The sequence below is a fragment of the Lepidochelys kempii genome, chromosome 3, assembly GCF_965140265.1.
Source record: "Lepidochelys kempii isolate rLepKem1 chromosome 3, rLepKem1.hap2, whole genome shotgun sequence".
NCBI classification, from domain to species: Eukaryota; Metazoa; Chordata; order Testudines; family Cheloniidae; genus Lepidochelys; species Lepidochelys kempii.
The window spans coordinates 98677477-98694907 of record NC_133258.1 but is presented as its reverse complement, the minus strand read 5'-3'; the positions used below and the strand labels follow the sequence as shown (position 1 = coordinate 98694907).

General features: G+C 38.4%; 1 protein-coding gene across 3 annotated transcripts in view; it reads right to left on the bottom strand.

Moving 5' to 3' along the window:
• The window catches only part of LAMA2 (laminin subunit alpha 2), a 455577-nt gene that overhangs the window by 22641 nt on the left and 415505 nt on the right, over window positions 1-17431 (bottom strand). For 2 of the 3 annotated variants that reach the window (XM_073337269.1, XM_073337271.1), the window contains exons 48-55: window positions 14162-14286; window positions 12294-12456; window positions 10425-10569; window positions 9131-9269; window positions 7360-7371; window positions 4751-4871; window positions 2927-3103; window positions 908-1056 (exon numbers count right to left, since the gene is read on the bottom strand). In XM_073337269.1, coding sequence (XP_073193370.1) covers window positions 908-1056; window positions 2927-3103; window positions 4751-4871; window positions 7360-7371; window positions 9131-9269; window positions 10425-10569; window positions 12294-12456; window positions 14162-14286 — 1031 coding nt within the window. The remainder of the gene's footprint in view (window positions 1-907; window positions 1057-2926; window positions 3104-4750; window positions 4872-7359; window positions 7372-9130; window positions 9270-10424; window positions 10570-12293; window positions 12457-14161; window positions 14287-17431) is intronic. The other variant, XM_073337270.1, reaches the window with a different exon arrangement.

Below are 17431 nucleotides of genomic sequence, written 5' to 3'. Positions count from 1 at the left end.
TTCACCCCATCAGTTAATGTGTTCAATTACAATCTGCCCTGGATACATTGGAGTTTATAAAATGCTAACTATCACATGTTACTTACAATGTTTTATAAAAACATCTTTTCTCCTAGTGTGCACAAGCCCACTGAATATTTGTACAGTACGTTCCACAATTGGGCCTAGATCCTGACTGAAGACTTTGGGCAGTAACAGAATACAAATAATAGTAACTGCATAAATCCCTACACATCAAGATGACAATATGTTTATTGTCTCTAATGCAGGCATCCTTAATAAATGGTAATGTGCATCTCCTTAATAGCCTTTTGGTTGCATGTGTCTGAAAAAGTGGTAAGGGAGGTTGAGCTAGTGAAGGGGTGAATATAGCTGAAATATCTGCAATGGCTTCACTGTGATAAAGAAACATTAGTGTTAATCCGACTACTACGTATCTTCATTTTCTTAACTCACTCAATTGACACCGCTGTAACCATATATAAAAATTAGCATGTGGTATTTGGGAAAGGTTATCTGCCACTGCTGCTGTTTTGAAAGCTGTCTTTCTCCGCAACTCTTGCAAAGATGACTTACTGTTCTGAAGATTTATTCTTCATCCACACAAATTAGATTAATAAAGTATATTTGCCAAGTACCAAAAGGTTAAATATAGCAATTTTGATTAATGAAAATCTTAAGAGGAGCTGCCTGATAACCTCACTAAAGAATGTAGCCTTAGCCTATACAGTAATAAAATTAGCAGTCAGAAACTGCTTTTTTTGGGGAGGGTAAAGGAAAACAATGCACATATTATACTCTCCTCCTTTCATAAAAAGGAATACTGATTTCAGTCATCTGGTTTATTATGGTGATTGAATTAATTGTACTGTGAGTTGTATAGCACCCTGAAGTCCTGGTTTGTTACCCTTTGATTCTTTCTATCCGGATGGAGTGTGCTCTACCATCATGAAAATCGCCGGATTCAGGCTTGATGATGATCCTGCGTGGATCTCGTATTCCAGGGGCGATATGCACTTCTAATCGACCTTTGTTCAGGAACACTGCATAATAGGCCTGTAATGTGGGACAGTTATTAAAAGCTAAGCCACGTTCAGAAGGGAACTGCTTCTCTTAGTTTTGCATTTGCCCAAGCTCTCCCTTAGTAAAGCACATCCCTTCTCTTTTGCTTCACCTACTGTTGCTGGTGGTAGGAAGTAATCTCATTACAGGCTCCTCAAGAACTGTGCCACTATCCTACTTAAGGCATAAAAACATAGTAACTGGCTGAGGCTGCACTTAGAATTCCAGCCACTGAGAATAGTGGATCAAATTTTGCCATCATACACTAGACTGAATCAGGAGTATCTTTTTTGAAGCCAAAGGTGTTACTTTACATTTACAGTGGTATAAAAGAGAGCTAATTTAACCAGGAATATACTCAAATCCTGGCATCTGATGCTGAGAGCTAGAATGGTTGTTACACTCCTGGAGGGAGTTAAGATATAGCCATTTCAGTTTTGCTGTTATATTCAGATGGACTAAGATACATAAGCAACATCTTTCATGACATTTTGCAACAAGGTATAAAGTGCCATTAAAAATATTTTACCCTTTTTACATGCATGTAGGCAGAAGAAAAGAGAATCTCAGCTCCAAAGCATCCCTGTTTTTTGCTATTACAAAGCCTGATCTTAAACCTTCCATGCACAGAATTACCATGGATCTCAATGGGAGTTCTGTGTATGGAGAGCTTGCAGAATGATGGCCATAGTTACTCCAGTGACCAGTATCACGTTGTGACGGATTTCCAGGATCCATCCCATAGTCACTCCAGCAACCAATGTTATGTTCATGTCTATGTCCTGAAGTTGTGGAAGTAGCTCCCACCCTACAATTAATATCATGTATGTTTCTTTATGGATCAGCCATTTAAATGTGTTGGCTCTGGAGTATGTTCTTTCAAGCCACCAAGTGTTCTGTTCCAATACAACCTTATAGGTGTGGGGGAGAGCAGTGGAAAATCAACTACCAAATGTACTGTACAAGGAAAATAGCACATCATTTTGTTTTACTATTTCAATAATCTCAGACAACGCCTGTAGTTTTTGGAATTAGTCACTAGGGTAGTGTAGAAACTGTGCTTTGCTGGTGTTAATTCAAGGTCTCGAAGGTTGTTAAACTAGCCTTTATTTTGGGGAGGAAGGGGAGATTGGAGTGTCATTTAAGCTGTGCCCTTGTATTAAAAACAAACAAACCCCAGTATTCTACAAAATCCCCAAACACTAGTAACATTCACGAGGCATTTAGGTCAATGGGAGGTGTGGGTTCACAAGGAAAGCAGAATGGGACCCACAGGAAGCTGGGGTTTTTGGAAAATTACTGTAGAAACTGCAGTAATTATTTAATTAAATCCAGCATATAAACATTGTCTGAGTAGTCCTGAGGAGAACCAAAGAACAATATTCTCGGTTACTCAGGTCTGATAAAAAAAAATGGAAGCAAATGTAGGACACAAAAATAAATCTGGTATTTAGGCTAAAAAGTAGGCTCTGTTGTAGCAGTCACTTAGAGAAATCCAGAACTGATCTGTAAATACTGTCAAATCATTATACCAAAGAAAAACAACCCTGTGCAATATTAGTGCTTTGTGTTACCCAATCCAAGAAATGAAAACATGAATTGACAGAATTCTGAGGATTTAAACCCCCCCCCCAAATCCTCAATAAAGCCAATGTTCAATGCAAAAGTAAATTGTGAACCCCCATTTTATTTCTCCACCAAACAAACAAAAGCTTTGGAAAGAAAAACCTCATTCAGCAGCACTGAACTTCTACTTCATCATAAATCTATCATGGCAATGCAGTGGCTGGGTACAACAAGCTGTGTGAAAAAAGCTCAGCAGAAGTTATGAGTTTTCCATATCTTCTACTGTAGTGTTCTTTACCTGCCCGGTCTGTCTGCGTTTTCTCCTCGGGGGTACAGGTGTCCCACCTGTGCCAAATAAGATGACCCCTGACTCATTCTTGGTGCTGAAGGACAGGTTGATTTCTGTACCCATGCCAAATGAGACTGGCTGCAGTTCCACAAAACCTGGTTTGGGGAAGCTAACTGTGTAAAGGTTCTGTGGAAAGGCGAGAGAGAAGGTGAATTGGTATGACACAAAACAAAGTATGAACCCCCCCATAAAGTTATATTTACTAATGCATAGCATTGAGATAGACTATAATACTTAGCCATTTACATTTTCGAAGTGTTGCACAAGCATTAATCAGTCTGTACCATCAATCATTATTAGAACATTTCTGGAATACTAAATTTCAGAGGGAATGAATGGTTTACATAATTGCAGCCTTATTTCAGAATATCCAGTTGATTTAAAAGTGACCGCTTATTGTTATTTTATCTGACTGTTTTTCCTTTTCCTGTTTTTCTTTCACTTTTAAATCAAGCCAGTAAAGAACAATAACCAATATGAACATGCATTGGATTCTATTATTTGTAAAATTTGACCAGAATACACTTTCTATTAATCATTCATCATTGCTTCACCATCTGCTAAGCACTACTGCTTCACTGATGAGATACACTCATAAATGAAGCACGTATTGCCCATGGCCCAACTGCTTTGCACACTGGCAGATAGTAGCACAATTTAAAGACATGCAGTATATCAACAAATAATAAATCAATGCATTTTATATCAGGTTTTCTGTAACTGCTGCCCATTTGTGCATCATTCCAACTAGGTGTAGAGAATATTTCATAGAAACAGTCACTTTTTCTAAAATTACTGACAAAATGGTAAGTTGAGTGGAGTTGCCCTCAGACAGAGACATAGTAGATTGTGCCAGATGAGGAGGCAGACAGATATCTGCAATATTTTTCTTTGACATTCCAGGGCATTTAACTAGCTGAGTGTTATTTCAAGCCTCATATTTAGTATCATCCTTTTATTGTAAAATGTACAACAAACCCCAAAATTTGTGAGATTCAAAAGAGTTTGTGTAATTCTGTTTGATTTTAAGGGGATAACAAGGCTTATTTTACAGTACTGTTACAATTGTAAATTAATTAATGTTTGTAAAGGACTTTGAGACGCTCAAATAGAAAGTTTCAGAGTAACAGCCGTGTTAGTCTGTATTCGCAAAAAGAAAAGGAGTACTTGTGGCACCTTAGAGACTAACCAATTTATTTGAGCATGAGCTTTCATGAGCTACAGCATCCGATGAAGTGAGCTGTAGCTCACGAAAGCTTATTCTCAGATTAATTGGTTAGTCTCTAAGGTGCCACAAGTACTCCTTTTCAAATAGAAAGTGCTTCAGAAGTGCTGTGTAGCACTGGTATATTCTTAAATCCTGGTACGGTTACTCAACCCTTCTTTTTTCTGAGACAGAAACAATTATTTTTACGCAGCTTACTGTGTGAGAGCCCTTTGCATGGGACTGTGCCTTAATGGGTTGTCACTGTGTAGCCTAGAGGTAGCTGCATTTCAATGATCCTCAATCTATGGTAGGTACTGTATTTTGTAAAGTGCTTTAGGATCCTTTATAATGAAAGATGCTATAAACAGTAACTAATACAAAGTTGGCCTAACTCTATTCTTGTTAAAATCAGTAGTAAAGCTCCCATTGTCTGCAGTAGGTTGGAGCAAAGGTAGGTTTTGAAAATCCCACCCTATGCATGCAGTATGTGATTGATATCTTGTGTTAGCAAAGAAAATCTTTTTTCATCCTTTTACCCAAAGTAAATATGAGACAGACTAACCAACCTCCAGTGTGCATCCTTTGGTTACGCCAACAAAATCAGGGCTGCTCAGTATATTATATGGTGTTCGTGAAATTTCAATATCTTTGAGGCAGCCTGCATATTTCTTTAAGTTCACTTCAGGCCTGTAAAAAAATAAAATTAAAACCATAGCGCTCGTCATGTGAGTTAACATGCAACATGTTTTCTATGCCCACTATAGAGACTTTATCAATCAGATCCACACACTCGTGCATTCATATGCACAAAGATACTCTACTGTATTTTTTTTTAAGCACAGGTACACGTCTGAATGGGCGAGCATTGTGTGCGCATACACAAAGTACATCCTGCTTTCCATCGCTCACCAGCACACAGTACAGTCTGGCTACCATCATCTATCAGAGGTGTTAAAGGATGTTCTTCTCATCCCCCAACAAGAATGGTCTTTGGCTCTACTCTTTTTTTCCTTTAAAGGAGTGCTGTCACCTTTGACATTTAAATGAGGTAAACTACAAAATAGTAGGTAGCTGTCCTCCAGGCAAAACCAAATGATGCAGGCTGGAAATCATAACAACAAGGAAAGACCTTGACTGGAAGACAAATGTTTCTTTCATGTAAACACTAGATCTTGATGGAAGAGGGACTTTTGTAACTTGAAGAAGTTTAGGATGAAATATTTGCTAAAAACTGCAAGAATAATTCATTCCTAGTCTTGGATTTTTCCGACTAAAATAGCTTTCTTGTTTTGCTCTAATGGACTAAGATTCATTCCTTACATATCCCTCATTTTTCCCAAATACCATTCTATAAATGCCATAGTATTATTTCAGCCTTTCCCAGTCAGTTAACTCTCCCTGCACAAAACACTTGGTTTTTGATCTGGATCCTCACTATACAGCCACATCATGAAGGGCATCCTACTGTAATTGCAAAACTCCTGCGCTATGGTTTGCATAGTCTTTCAATGCCAGGAGAAACGACAAAACCGCTGAGCATTCCACCATAACTAGCTTGCTAGTGTGGAAGTAATTCAGAGACCTCAGTTCTAAGGGCACTAAATCAAGCCCCAGGACTCGTGGCCAAGTTGGCCCTTTATTATAGTCATTCGCCACCAATTAGCAAGAACGAACTGCTCGATGATCCCCAGTTCGAACCCCATGAACTCCAGGAACCCCCCGCTATTCAAGCCATGGAGACTAAATCCAAAAGGAGGAGCAGTGACTGTAGCTAATTCACTGATACTGTAGTTAATTCACCTGGAGTGAATTAACTAATAATTCATGTTATTACAGTCTTTGGAGATGACAACAAACATCTTAATGGGACATGGGGACAACCAGACCGACCAAACAAAAGAAAAATGTTTTTAGAAAATAACAAGGAATGAAAACTGGGGAATTAAAACTGAAAACCAGGGCATTAAATTCAGAATCCTGGAAAAATCTATTTAGTATGATTTTCAACACCATTAATTACAAAATAACTTGATATAAACAGTTCATTTCAAATACATATTTTGGAACTGAAAGCCATTCTTTGCATGATAGCCATCTCAGAAAGCAAAGCACAGATTCTGACAATTTTGCATCCTTTACGTAAATTAGACTAACCCTCTGGTTTACTAAAATAATCCAAACTCTGCTTCATTCACAGTCATTCAGTTATAGTCAGTCTTTCATTTCTGATTCTTTACATCCCATCTCTACATCCCATCCAAACAGCAATTCCACATTCCTACCCTTTTTCACTGACATCTCCAATTTCAGAAATTTGCTATTTCCAACCTCCAACTCTTAACTAGAGTTATGGGAACTTTAACTCTGTATGAAATTTTACCTCTGCTTTCATGCTGGGGCTTTAGTAAAACAAGGTCAAAGTTCATTCAGAGATTTTCTGAGATTCACAATAGTTTCTGAAAACCTGGGCTGAATTTCAGGTGAACCTAAGTAGGGTTTCTCTGAAGTAAGGGGGCTTCAAGGGAGACATGTATGGCTTTGTTCTAATCATTGGGGTTTGTTAATTTGGGGATTGCATGTTTCTGACTCAAAACCAGATATTAACATGGAGGTCTGAGCAAAATTGAATTTACACTTGAAAAGTCAAAGCAAAATTCCAGAACACAAACCAACCCAAAGTGAAACCCATGTGCACAAAAGGTGTCACAACCCCCCATCGGCCCAAACTGGCAAGTTTCACACAGATCTGCTGCTAACCTTCCTGCCATTTTTTGGAATTAAATCATTGCCTTGGAGAATAGCACTTCCGGGCCCTGAACTTGTTGAACCACTAAACTGCCCCATGCTGAGCAGAAATCTCCTGTACCTAGCTTTCTTTAACTCGGATCTTGAGCCAATTAAAAAAACAACAACAAAACAATCTACAGCAGACACAAGCAGCTATGTGAAGAGGCGAGAAAGGTATTTGCTTATATGTGTGCACAGCTTGCAACAAGAGAGTGTTAAGCACATAGGAGCAGCTTTGCCTGTTGCAGCAGGAGCAACTTGCTCAATTAACAGCCCCAGGGGAACGGCAGGTGTAAATGCTACCCACAGGCTGCTTCTGCACTGCCACCTAAACCAAGCTGCGCTTATTCAATGCATGCAAGTCATGCAGATATTTAATTATTTTTACCTTGCTTTCATACTAGGATAAAAGAGAGGAAAAAACAATTTTATTTTTAATTACATTCATTGTAGAAAATGATCTAGCTTCAGAACATTTCATATTGAAATTGATCTAGATCTCCCAGTGAAAACAGATGCTAGTTGGTGAGATTCTTTTAATTTAAATAAATATACACCAGGCCTTAATAGGCTAGCACAGTTAACAGTGTTATTCCCCTCCACACATTCTCCCATAAAATGTCATATTGATCAGTAAATTGTTTTATTATTTGTTATCACAATTAGTCCTCAGTAAAATAAAATCATGAAAGAACTGGCAGGAGATGGGTCTGGGACTGATACAGCCTGGCGTTTACAAAGTCACAGGTATCTCGATGTCTGCTGCTTGCAGCAGCTCAGATGATCTTTATCTTTGATAGTAATTTATTGAAACATGCATCTTGCACCAGGTCACAACGGATGAATCACAGCTGCAGGCACAATGGTTCCCACAGTTTCAAATAGCTAGGGTGTTCTTGGTTTCCTAAGTAACCAGAAAGGATATGCCTAGGAGTAATTTCTTCGTATAATTTGGCACACATCCGTGTGACTTCACAATTACATAATGCAATGTGAGACATCATGAGGGAAACAGCTTGGTTTTTTTATTACAAGGTAAACTGATATCAGAGGTACCGTAAATTAAACGTAATAAATTAACAATATCCCTGTTCTCCCCTTGGTTGTGAAACAGCCTCCTAAAGTATAGCTAGGCTTCCTGGTGCACAAGGTGACTTTTTGACTGTCATTATGAAATGTAAATGAAGTTGATCCAGATTAATAGGCTTGTTTTTGTTATAGTTCATCTCCTTGTTGTAGTCAGATTTTTTTGTGTTGCAGAAATAGCTGAGCATTCACTGAATCCCAACAATATTTTTCAGATTATTTAAAAGCCCCTTGTTAAATTCCAGCATCTCATATCCCATTTCTTAAATACTTAAGCACAGGGAAAAAACATGCAATATATTTTATACATAATGAAATGTACTGTGGAGAAGTTTTGCCCAAGTAAGCAGTTGAGGATTGGACTCTCAGAAAAATAAAATAAAATGAAATTAACCACATTTCATTGCATTTAAAGTATACTGCATGATATTTTAAATCTATTCAATATAAATTATTGAGCACAAGGAATTTTATCTTACTGAAGAGTTCAAGAATGGAACCCTTGTCTTCAAATCGATTTTAAAATAAGTACAACATGCCATACATTTTATGTAACACATATTGAAAGTATAGTAGGCAACGATCCTGCAAAGACTTACGCAATCATTTCATGTTAAGTCAATGAGTAGTTTCTGACTTCAGTGAGACTACTGATGTTTGTAAAATTAAACATGTACTTAAGTCATTGCAGGACTTGGGCCCTTCTCTGAGCTACAGGTTTGGAACTGCAAATCCATTGTTATAGGAAGCAAAGAAATGTACGGAGAAAGAGAAGCCCAGTTACATCATTATGGTTCCATACACAGCATCAGGAGGCTTTACTGTAGTATAGTCAAAGCTCACAGTGTATTTCAAATGGAGCAGTGAACAATTCGAGCCATCTTAAGGTGTGAGAGGGCACTTACAGAGGAAATAACACTCAAGAGGATCAATGCCAAGGACCTTTGGTCCTGCATTGGGAATGGAATTCACCATTCTCCTGGCAAGTAAACTTGAGGAGAAATAGGTACATATAATAAACTTACATTATCTGCCCTCCCGATAGGCAAAGATATTGTTTTAAGTCCAATTACCTCAGGTTTCTGAGAGTTGGCAATCCACCAAAATATATTTTCTCATCAGCTTTCAAGTTGAGACCAAAATGGCTTCCTGTAGAAGATGTTGCGATGATCTCTTCCTGATTAGTGTCTATGTCTACAATTGACACATTGGCTGGAAAAGATTAAGAAGTTGGAAATCAGACATGAACTCTATATTACCCAGTGGAAAAAAACAGAAGAAAAATAATTTTTTTGGAATGTAGGAAGTGGGGTAGTAACTTGCAAGTCAGATACTGGATTTCCAAATCATAAATTAGCTGGGTGGAAGAAAAAAAACATATTTTTCTCTGTTGCCATAACAACCTGAAAAATGCCATAGTAATCTTGTATGCTTTATTTTTAAATATGTTCTATCCCCAGTTCTAACTGGTTTGTCTTCAGTGTCAGTACTTTATTCAGTGAAGAGTTCAGGACAAGATCAAGAATGGGGAGATCATTTCACCTCTGCTTTGTTGGTTTGAATCCAATGCAGAACAGAAGTAAGGAAAAGCTTTTACCATATGATAGCTGCTCAGTGCCGTAAACGTTTCAGTTCAAGTCCTATTGGTCATATACTTACCTCACAAAACAAACCTCATCCCACACACAATTGCCAGGATTCTCAACCAAGGTGGAACACAGAATGGATATTGAGACTAAACTCCCCTCTCACCCCTGTAGTTCCTGCTTAGATTATTTAGCCTCTACTTGTACAAAAGCTAAAGCTATGGCACTATTTGAAAACATACTTAGTTTCTGCAATCTGGGTTCCAATGTCCATGACACTGTGCAAGACGTTACTTATAATAGCTGCTGTGTTTATTTACATAATTATTGCACTACCAGTATTTAACTCATTACTTTTTAAAGCATGGTGGGATACCCAGAGTATGAAAAGCATTGTAAAGCCTAAAACCAATTTCTACTATAACAGAAACCGGATAGGTTTGTTTTATGAACTTTAAACAATATCAGGGAACTGCATGAAGAAATCATTTTTCACTCAAATGCATTTTAGAATGTAATTTAGCCAGCTGTTAGGCAGAATTATGCCTGAAAATTAAGCTACCGGTTTCAAAAGAAAATCATAAAAGACCTGGTTGACACTGCAATCAGTCATTTCTAACCTAAGCCACCTGCAACCTAAGCAAAAGAAGTTGCTAAATCACTTTCTTATAGAATTTTCTAATCCAGCAATATTGTACATCATCTTCCCCGTGATTAGATGGTTAGCTGTGCTGGATAGGGTAATTAGAGCACTTCTGATGTTATCACTGTAGGAACTCACCTTGTTTTTGGATTCTTGAGAGGGTGAATGATTTCCATTTCCCATCGTTATGGTTTTGGTTGCCAACAGCAGAAGTTGTACCTGAACCTAGATCGTAGCTGACTTTTATATGCCCATCACTGAGCTCTACGCTCATGAAATCTTTCTGTTAATGAGACAGATTAGACACATTGTTTAGACACACTGGAAGACTGGTTCCTGTTCTCTGTGATAAGCAATATTTAACATGAAACAATTGTTTATTTTCTGAGTGACAATGTACAGGGTTTCTATTTAAGTTGTTAAACTCCTCAGATATTTATTGTCCCTAACTTCAAGTACACTGAAATGTACTGTCAAAGAGTTGTTTTCTTTACTTCCTACCTTCTTATGCAGGTCACCGGCTAAATTGGTGGGCTGTCCTGCAATTTCCCTCTAGTCAGTGATATACCCCAAATGGAATTGGGTAGTTCAGTTTGCTATAATTCCTATCAACCACTGGTGCTGATATTTAAATACCCTGAAGTTGTAGCACTGGTGGCTGACTGGAGCTGTGGTACAATAAACTACAATATCCAGGGCAAACAAAGGCTGGTAGGATGCAGGGGTGGGGGGGTGGGGGGGGGGAATTTCTAGCTCACGAGGGAGCCAGAGACCGGGCTAATGGAGAAGGTAGGACTTGAGAAATGGGGAACTACTAATGCAGGGGCATTTAACCATCAGAGAAGTTTTAATTTTAGTACTTGTTTCTCTCATGGTGCTCCTACCAAACCTAGTGTGAGCCCACATTTTAAGAGAAATGATTTCATGGACTACCTGTGTTTCCATTGTATGGCTCGCTCACACACCCTCCTACTCACAACTGCAAAACATCCCTAGAGCAACTACCATAGTTGCTTACATGAAAAAGTAATATTATGAAAATAATGTATTTTTGGCTCTTTTAATGCAGTTCAGTGACTGGAAATAGGCCAGCACAATGTGATCAGCCAATGGCACATGCCCACTAGTGTTTTGCAATGGTTCAAGAAACACAGTTCTGAAAGCTCCTGTACTGAAGATCACAATCCATATTAGAAGGATAAAGTGGGCTGGATTCTGTTCTCAGTTAGGATGTTGTAAATTTGGAGCACCTGTACTAGAATTCACCAGACCTACTTCAGATTTACATCAGTGTAAATGAGATCAGGATCTGGCCAGCTGTCTTTAGGAATAACCTCTTCCTGCTGTCCACAGACCCTTGACAATGCAGACAAATGAAAAAGTTAACAACCTTAATAAACAATGTCTGAAATTATCCATTTCAGCTGTAGTGTGAGAACATTAACTAATTTTTTTTAAAGAAATGCCAACATCACGTTCTGTTGGCTGTTCCATACATAGTTACCCTATTCTGCTGCTCACATTGGGCACAAAGCATTCTGTACTCAGTCCTTTCTTATGACTATCCATTTCCTATATTTTAAGCGACAAAAAATTTACCATAACTGGGGGAGGAGGGGGCGAGAATCAAAGAATTCTGCTAATTTGAGCATTTCAAAAGTTGAAGTAAAATCTTGGCCCCACTAAAGTAATTGACTTCCATGAAAATTGACCCTTGACATTTTCCCCACATGAACACACCGCTGCTCCCTCTCACCCCTCACATCCGAACACAAGAAGCTGGTGGGTTTTATGGCTTGTGAGTTGTGGAGTCTGAAATGATTTGTATATGAAAATATTCAAGCATGATAGGCAGACTCCACAACTCCCAAGCCATAAAACCCACTAGCTTCAGTACTGAAGTGATAATCAGCACATTTGATTTTTAATTTCCATTTCTCCTTTTGAGTAACAGGTATTCAGTAATTTTAACGATAGCATGAAACATGAGGGGTTTTTATTTTTTACCAAGTCATGTGTTGCAAGGTACATCAGCAGAGCACTAGAAGAGAAGGTCTTGAACTTGAACATGACCATAGAAACATTGGGGTTCCAGCGGACTGGGCGGCTCACCAAAGCATAACCATCTCCATCAAACTGAATAGTTCCTTCACTGTCTGGCACCTGTGGGCTATAAAAGAATGGAATTTCTACCAGTTTTTCTGGCTGCTTTGGGGTAAAAGGGAACCATGGGAATTTGAGGGAAGCCAAATTTTATACAAACATGTTTTCTGACACCTGAACCCTTAAACTCAGTCCATGTGATGTGGAAGGTAGTCTAGGAGAAAGACATGGGACATGTCTGCCTTGTGTATTTCATGGTCCGTATAATTTCATCTTACATCTTTTATTGGAAAAGATTCATGACAGTATTATGTAATCATATTATTATTAAGTGATTTTAATAGGTGTCAGATTGACAGCCCTGGAGACTGAAGTCCTCTATTTTTCACAGATGACATACAGCACAAGAACAGCAGTGTCAGTCTCCCCACACTGTTCTGCCACAGTGCCTTAACTCTGTTAATGTCAGAGACCACAGGTCTTCAGCCCTGGGCCATGGACTTTTCAGAGCTAGTAAGCTCCAACCTGCCACCCAGTGACTTGCTAAATGTTGTCAGACTAGGAGCTGAACTCTGACCAAGGACCCCAGTCCTGGAATCTGATTGCTGGGCCTCCTGGTTAGTTCACAGCTTCTATATAAACCACGCAGTGGCACAGACAGCTGTCTGTGAAACTGGGTTCCCTCTGCTTGAGACTGCTTTCCCTGAGACACCTGCTTCTACTGCCTGCTGCTGATCTCCTGGTAACCTGACCCTGTCTACCACCTGACATCTGATCCTTGGTTTGGCCTGACTCGGACTCTGATCTCCTGTTATTGGACTTGGCCTGACCCCCAACACCTGCTCCGAACACTAGGTTAGACTGCCCACACCATGGTCATGACAGTTAAGAAGAGACCATGTATCAGGGAGAAGATAGTTCAGTTTACCTTGCCATTCAAATAATGGCTTCTCATCTGAGACTTCCAACAAGAGACACAATTAATGGCAACTTTCTATGGTGGTGATTTTTGTGATGTGGATTCTTGCCCACTCTTGTCAGACAGACAACCAGTGGCTTTTGGTCACTACTGAGTTCATCTAGATTTGAACCAGTGATCTAGAGACAAAGAACTGGCATGCATAGGTCCTCATGCAATGTTTCATTATGCATACTGTTCCCTCATTTTTACATGCAAAAAAGTACCTTGGATTTAGATTTCTAACTCCTACATAGCCATGTTTAATGGCAAGTTGCTCCCAAGTATATTTTCCAGTAATTTTATGTGATTAATTCAAAGTTCTTATTGTAAATTTGCACTTTCCTATACATTCCTAAGCCCCAACATTCTTTTTCATTCCTTATCTTGATTTCCAATCTAGCTGTCCAGGATTATCACCAATGTGTTTGAGAAATGAGATTATACTCCATTTTGGCTTGATCCAAAAACCAGTGAGGTCAACGGGAGATTTTCCACAACTTCAATAAGTTTTGGAGCAATATTTTACTATGCTCAGCTCATGGCACTCTCTCCCCATTAGTCTATTGAAGGTATTGCTAATCTCCTTCATGAAATGGGGGATACACACTCCCCCTTGGCATTATTATAATGTAATTATTAATATTCCTTTTAATTCATTGATTAATGTGCAGTAGGCCATATTGTACTTGCTTACTTACATGGCTGTGGCTGGTGTAGATATTCCTATTTTACTCCACAACAAAATGGAGCATGTTCACAGATAGGTTCATAAAGGGTGAGGAACATAAAAAGAAGCCAGTCCATTACCAACCTGATAGCACATCCTTTGCAGTCACCCTTTGTGTCCCTGAAATTCCACAGTCCTATGGGCTTGCTGTCCAAGTATGTTTCACCCATGCAGCCAGTGAAGGTAGTGACTCTTACAGCATCTGATTTCTGCAAACAGGAAAGTATGGAACTTGTTAGAATGCACCTTGAAGTGATCTGCTATCTTCTAAAGCATAACTGTGTAATGGATACAGGAAAAACAGAAAGAGACTGGGGATTTTTAATGAAATATCATTCTTATTCCACAAATTCTTTTTTTAAATAAGTGGCAGGGCATAGATGAGCTACTATGGGAGGACAGTAGGACTGGAGAGGCAAGATATGTAAGATTAGGGAAAAGATCTGGGCACAGTAATTCTTGGTTCTCTTCCTGATCCCACTGCCCCACCTGCCTCCCCAGGTATACATGATAGTTACTATCGTTCCACCTATGGAAGACTCTCTTCAGAGTTTATCGGTGTTTTTCCCTTACAGATCATGGTAGGGACTGTGTGTAATCTCCTCCACAATATGGCAAATGTGCTGTTTCCACTTTATATTCATTCCTTGAAAGCCTGGTAAGTGAAAGACTGGAAACAAACCAAGTTAGCATAATGAGCATCACTAACCCACTTTGTTAAACCTGGAAAAAAATCATTTAATTTTGGAATTTAAAAAAATTACTCATGACAAAGCAAAATTAAACCCTGAAATATCAAAAGCCTACTAGGCTAGGGTAACACAAACTGCTCGGGGTCTTGCTGATTTTATCTAACTGAAATTAACATGAGACTATGTTCAGCTAATATATGAAAGAGCACAGAAATCTCCTCTCAGTTCATCCTTCTAAAATATCTAATTTCATTTGAAGTTTTGGTTCAGTATAAGCTGATTTAAAATCTATGCATTTAGGAATTTGCGACATGCAAGACCTGCTGCTTTCTATGAAGCAGTTATTAATATTAAGAATATTAATCTGTAAGATCATGGAGAACAGCATATTGAAAACTTTCAAGGAAGAGTCTGATTTGAAAGTCTTAATGTGGTGGTGATATTTCCTGGGGTAATCATAAATGTTTTAATTAGCAACAAGTATAAATTTACTGTCACTTATGAGAACTTCATGATGTCTAAGCAAGATAAATGATAGATGGTTTTTAAAACTGAAAAGGAACATTTTATAAACATTGCAGGGCAGGAAAGTGATATGAAAGAAGCTGAGACATACACACAAAAAGGGATTTCGTACTATATCCTAGGGCAAATCTGTGACGCTGTCTGATCACCCGGACTGAGACCCAGTGAAATGAAATATTAGATTTGTGAGCAAGAAAGAACCTTTTAAAGTATCATTGACCTTGATGAATGTCCAGATAGTTTCAGCTTTTTATACAAGCTGCTCTATGACAAGCTATAAGTTTTTGCAAGACTTCATCTTGTCTAATTAACAACTAAACTTACCTACAGAGGAGGATGCAAAGTTGTTATTGCCATGTTGGTCCCAGAATATTAGAGAGATGAGGTGGGTGAGGTAATATCTTTTAGTGGACCAACTTCTAATGGTGAGAGAGACAAGCTGTTGAGCTTAAACAGAGCAATTCTTCAGGCCTCACCAACAGAAATTATCCAATAAAAGATATTACCTCACCCACCTTGTCTCTCTTATAGAGGAAAATCAAGATTACAGTATTCTCCTTTATTCACAGACTTTGATAGACTATAGTTGAAATGTTGAACACCGAAAATGTTGAATTTTCTGACTCTTAAATAAACCTCAAAACCCAACAGTCATGCCAGACTACTGTTCTCAACCCTGGTTGCCAGGGTGAAGGATTGATGTCAAGATAGCCCTGCTAGCAAGAGAAGAAACTAGATCTATTCAAAAACCTTTGCCAAAATCTCATCCTGGGTAGGACTCTGTCTCAGTCAGACAGTCTTTGGGGTTTCCACTTCTATGCCTCATGCTGATGAGTGACTGGGACTTTAGAGTCCCCAGTTCAGAAAGCACATGCTTTAAGTTAAGTGCTGAATTGCTTCCACTGCACATCTGCCTTTTCCCAACCTTCCTAACTTGGATAAAACCAAACCAAATATCAGCACTTATTTTTCAGTTGTATTTTCAGATTTAAACCCTACTAGGTGTCAGAACCTTTTAATCTCTCTTGGCCCATCAAGATCAAGATCCTCCTGTGATTCTACTTTAGATTTTTAATCTTTTCTTTAGTTTTTATATGGTACATAGTTTATAATGCATCATTTGCAAGTTATTCTTGTTTTGTCCAGCAAACACATTAAATACATTAGGGAAGGAAAGAGTATATACATGACTAGTTAAACTAGTTATGATATCAATAAAGTTTAATATGTTATAGCAATTATTAAATATTGTATGCAGTTGGAATATTGGGTAACAACAGATATCCTAGTTAAGTGACAGTAGCATATTCTCAAGATACTATCAGTACATTGTGATCAATAGTTTCCATTAAAAAGTCGTGATTGATAAATTGAGATCAGTCTCTTAGATGAATAGCTTTTAAATAATCTTTTCTATAAAGAAAGACATCTGAGGTTTTACAGCATTGCTGCAGAAGATAATACCAAGTACAAACATTATTTAATTAAATGAACTCCTCTTGCATTGGCAGCCTTTGGACAGTGCTAGTCATTTCTGCTTCTAAAAGCTGTATAAGATGGCACAGCTGCAGTGAAGACTGTGACAGCTTTTCCACAACAGCCTTCCGATTCTCCAGACTTTATAACCTAGACATCAACTTTTGTTTCAAGCTGGAATGTAAGTCAAAGGCTCAGTCTGGGAGTATTTTTCCCCCTCCAGATTTATGCTCAAAAATATATGTGCAGACATTTTAAAATGGCAGAGCTGTACAAATAAAAACAAACTAGTGTGAGTGCTTGACTCACTTGTGCTTTCATAGCTCAAAAAAAAAATCAGAAATGAACTAAAACCATATACTGAACTTTAGTTTTTAGTTTTGTGCCACAGCTTTGAGCACTGTTGGCTGACAGGCCAAATATGCTGGCCGAGGGGCTTTTGAAGTCTGTTGATGGCTTTTCAGTTCTGGCAGAATGTAAACAGTGGATTTATTTTAAATTAAAACTTCTAGGTCCAATTCAGAAAAACACCACTAATTTAAGCATGCTGAAATCCCATCTAAGTTCCTAGGACTTCAGTTCATGCACAGGGAAAGACTTAAGCATGAACATGATTAAATGCTTATCTGAACCAGGGTCCTAATCCTTGTGACCTGACCCA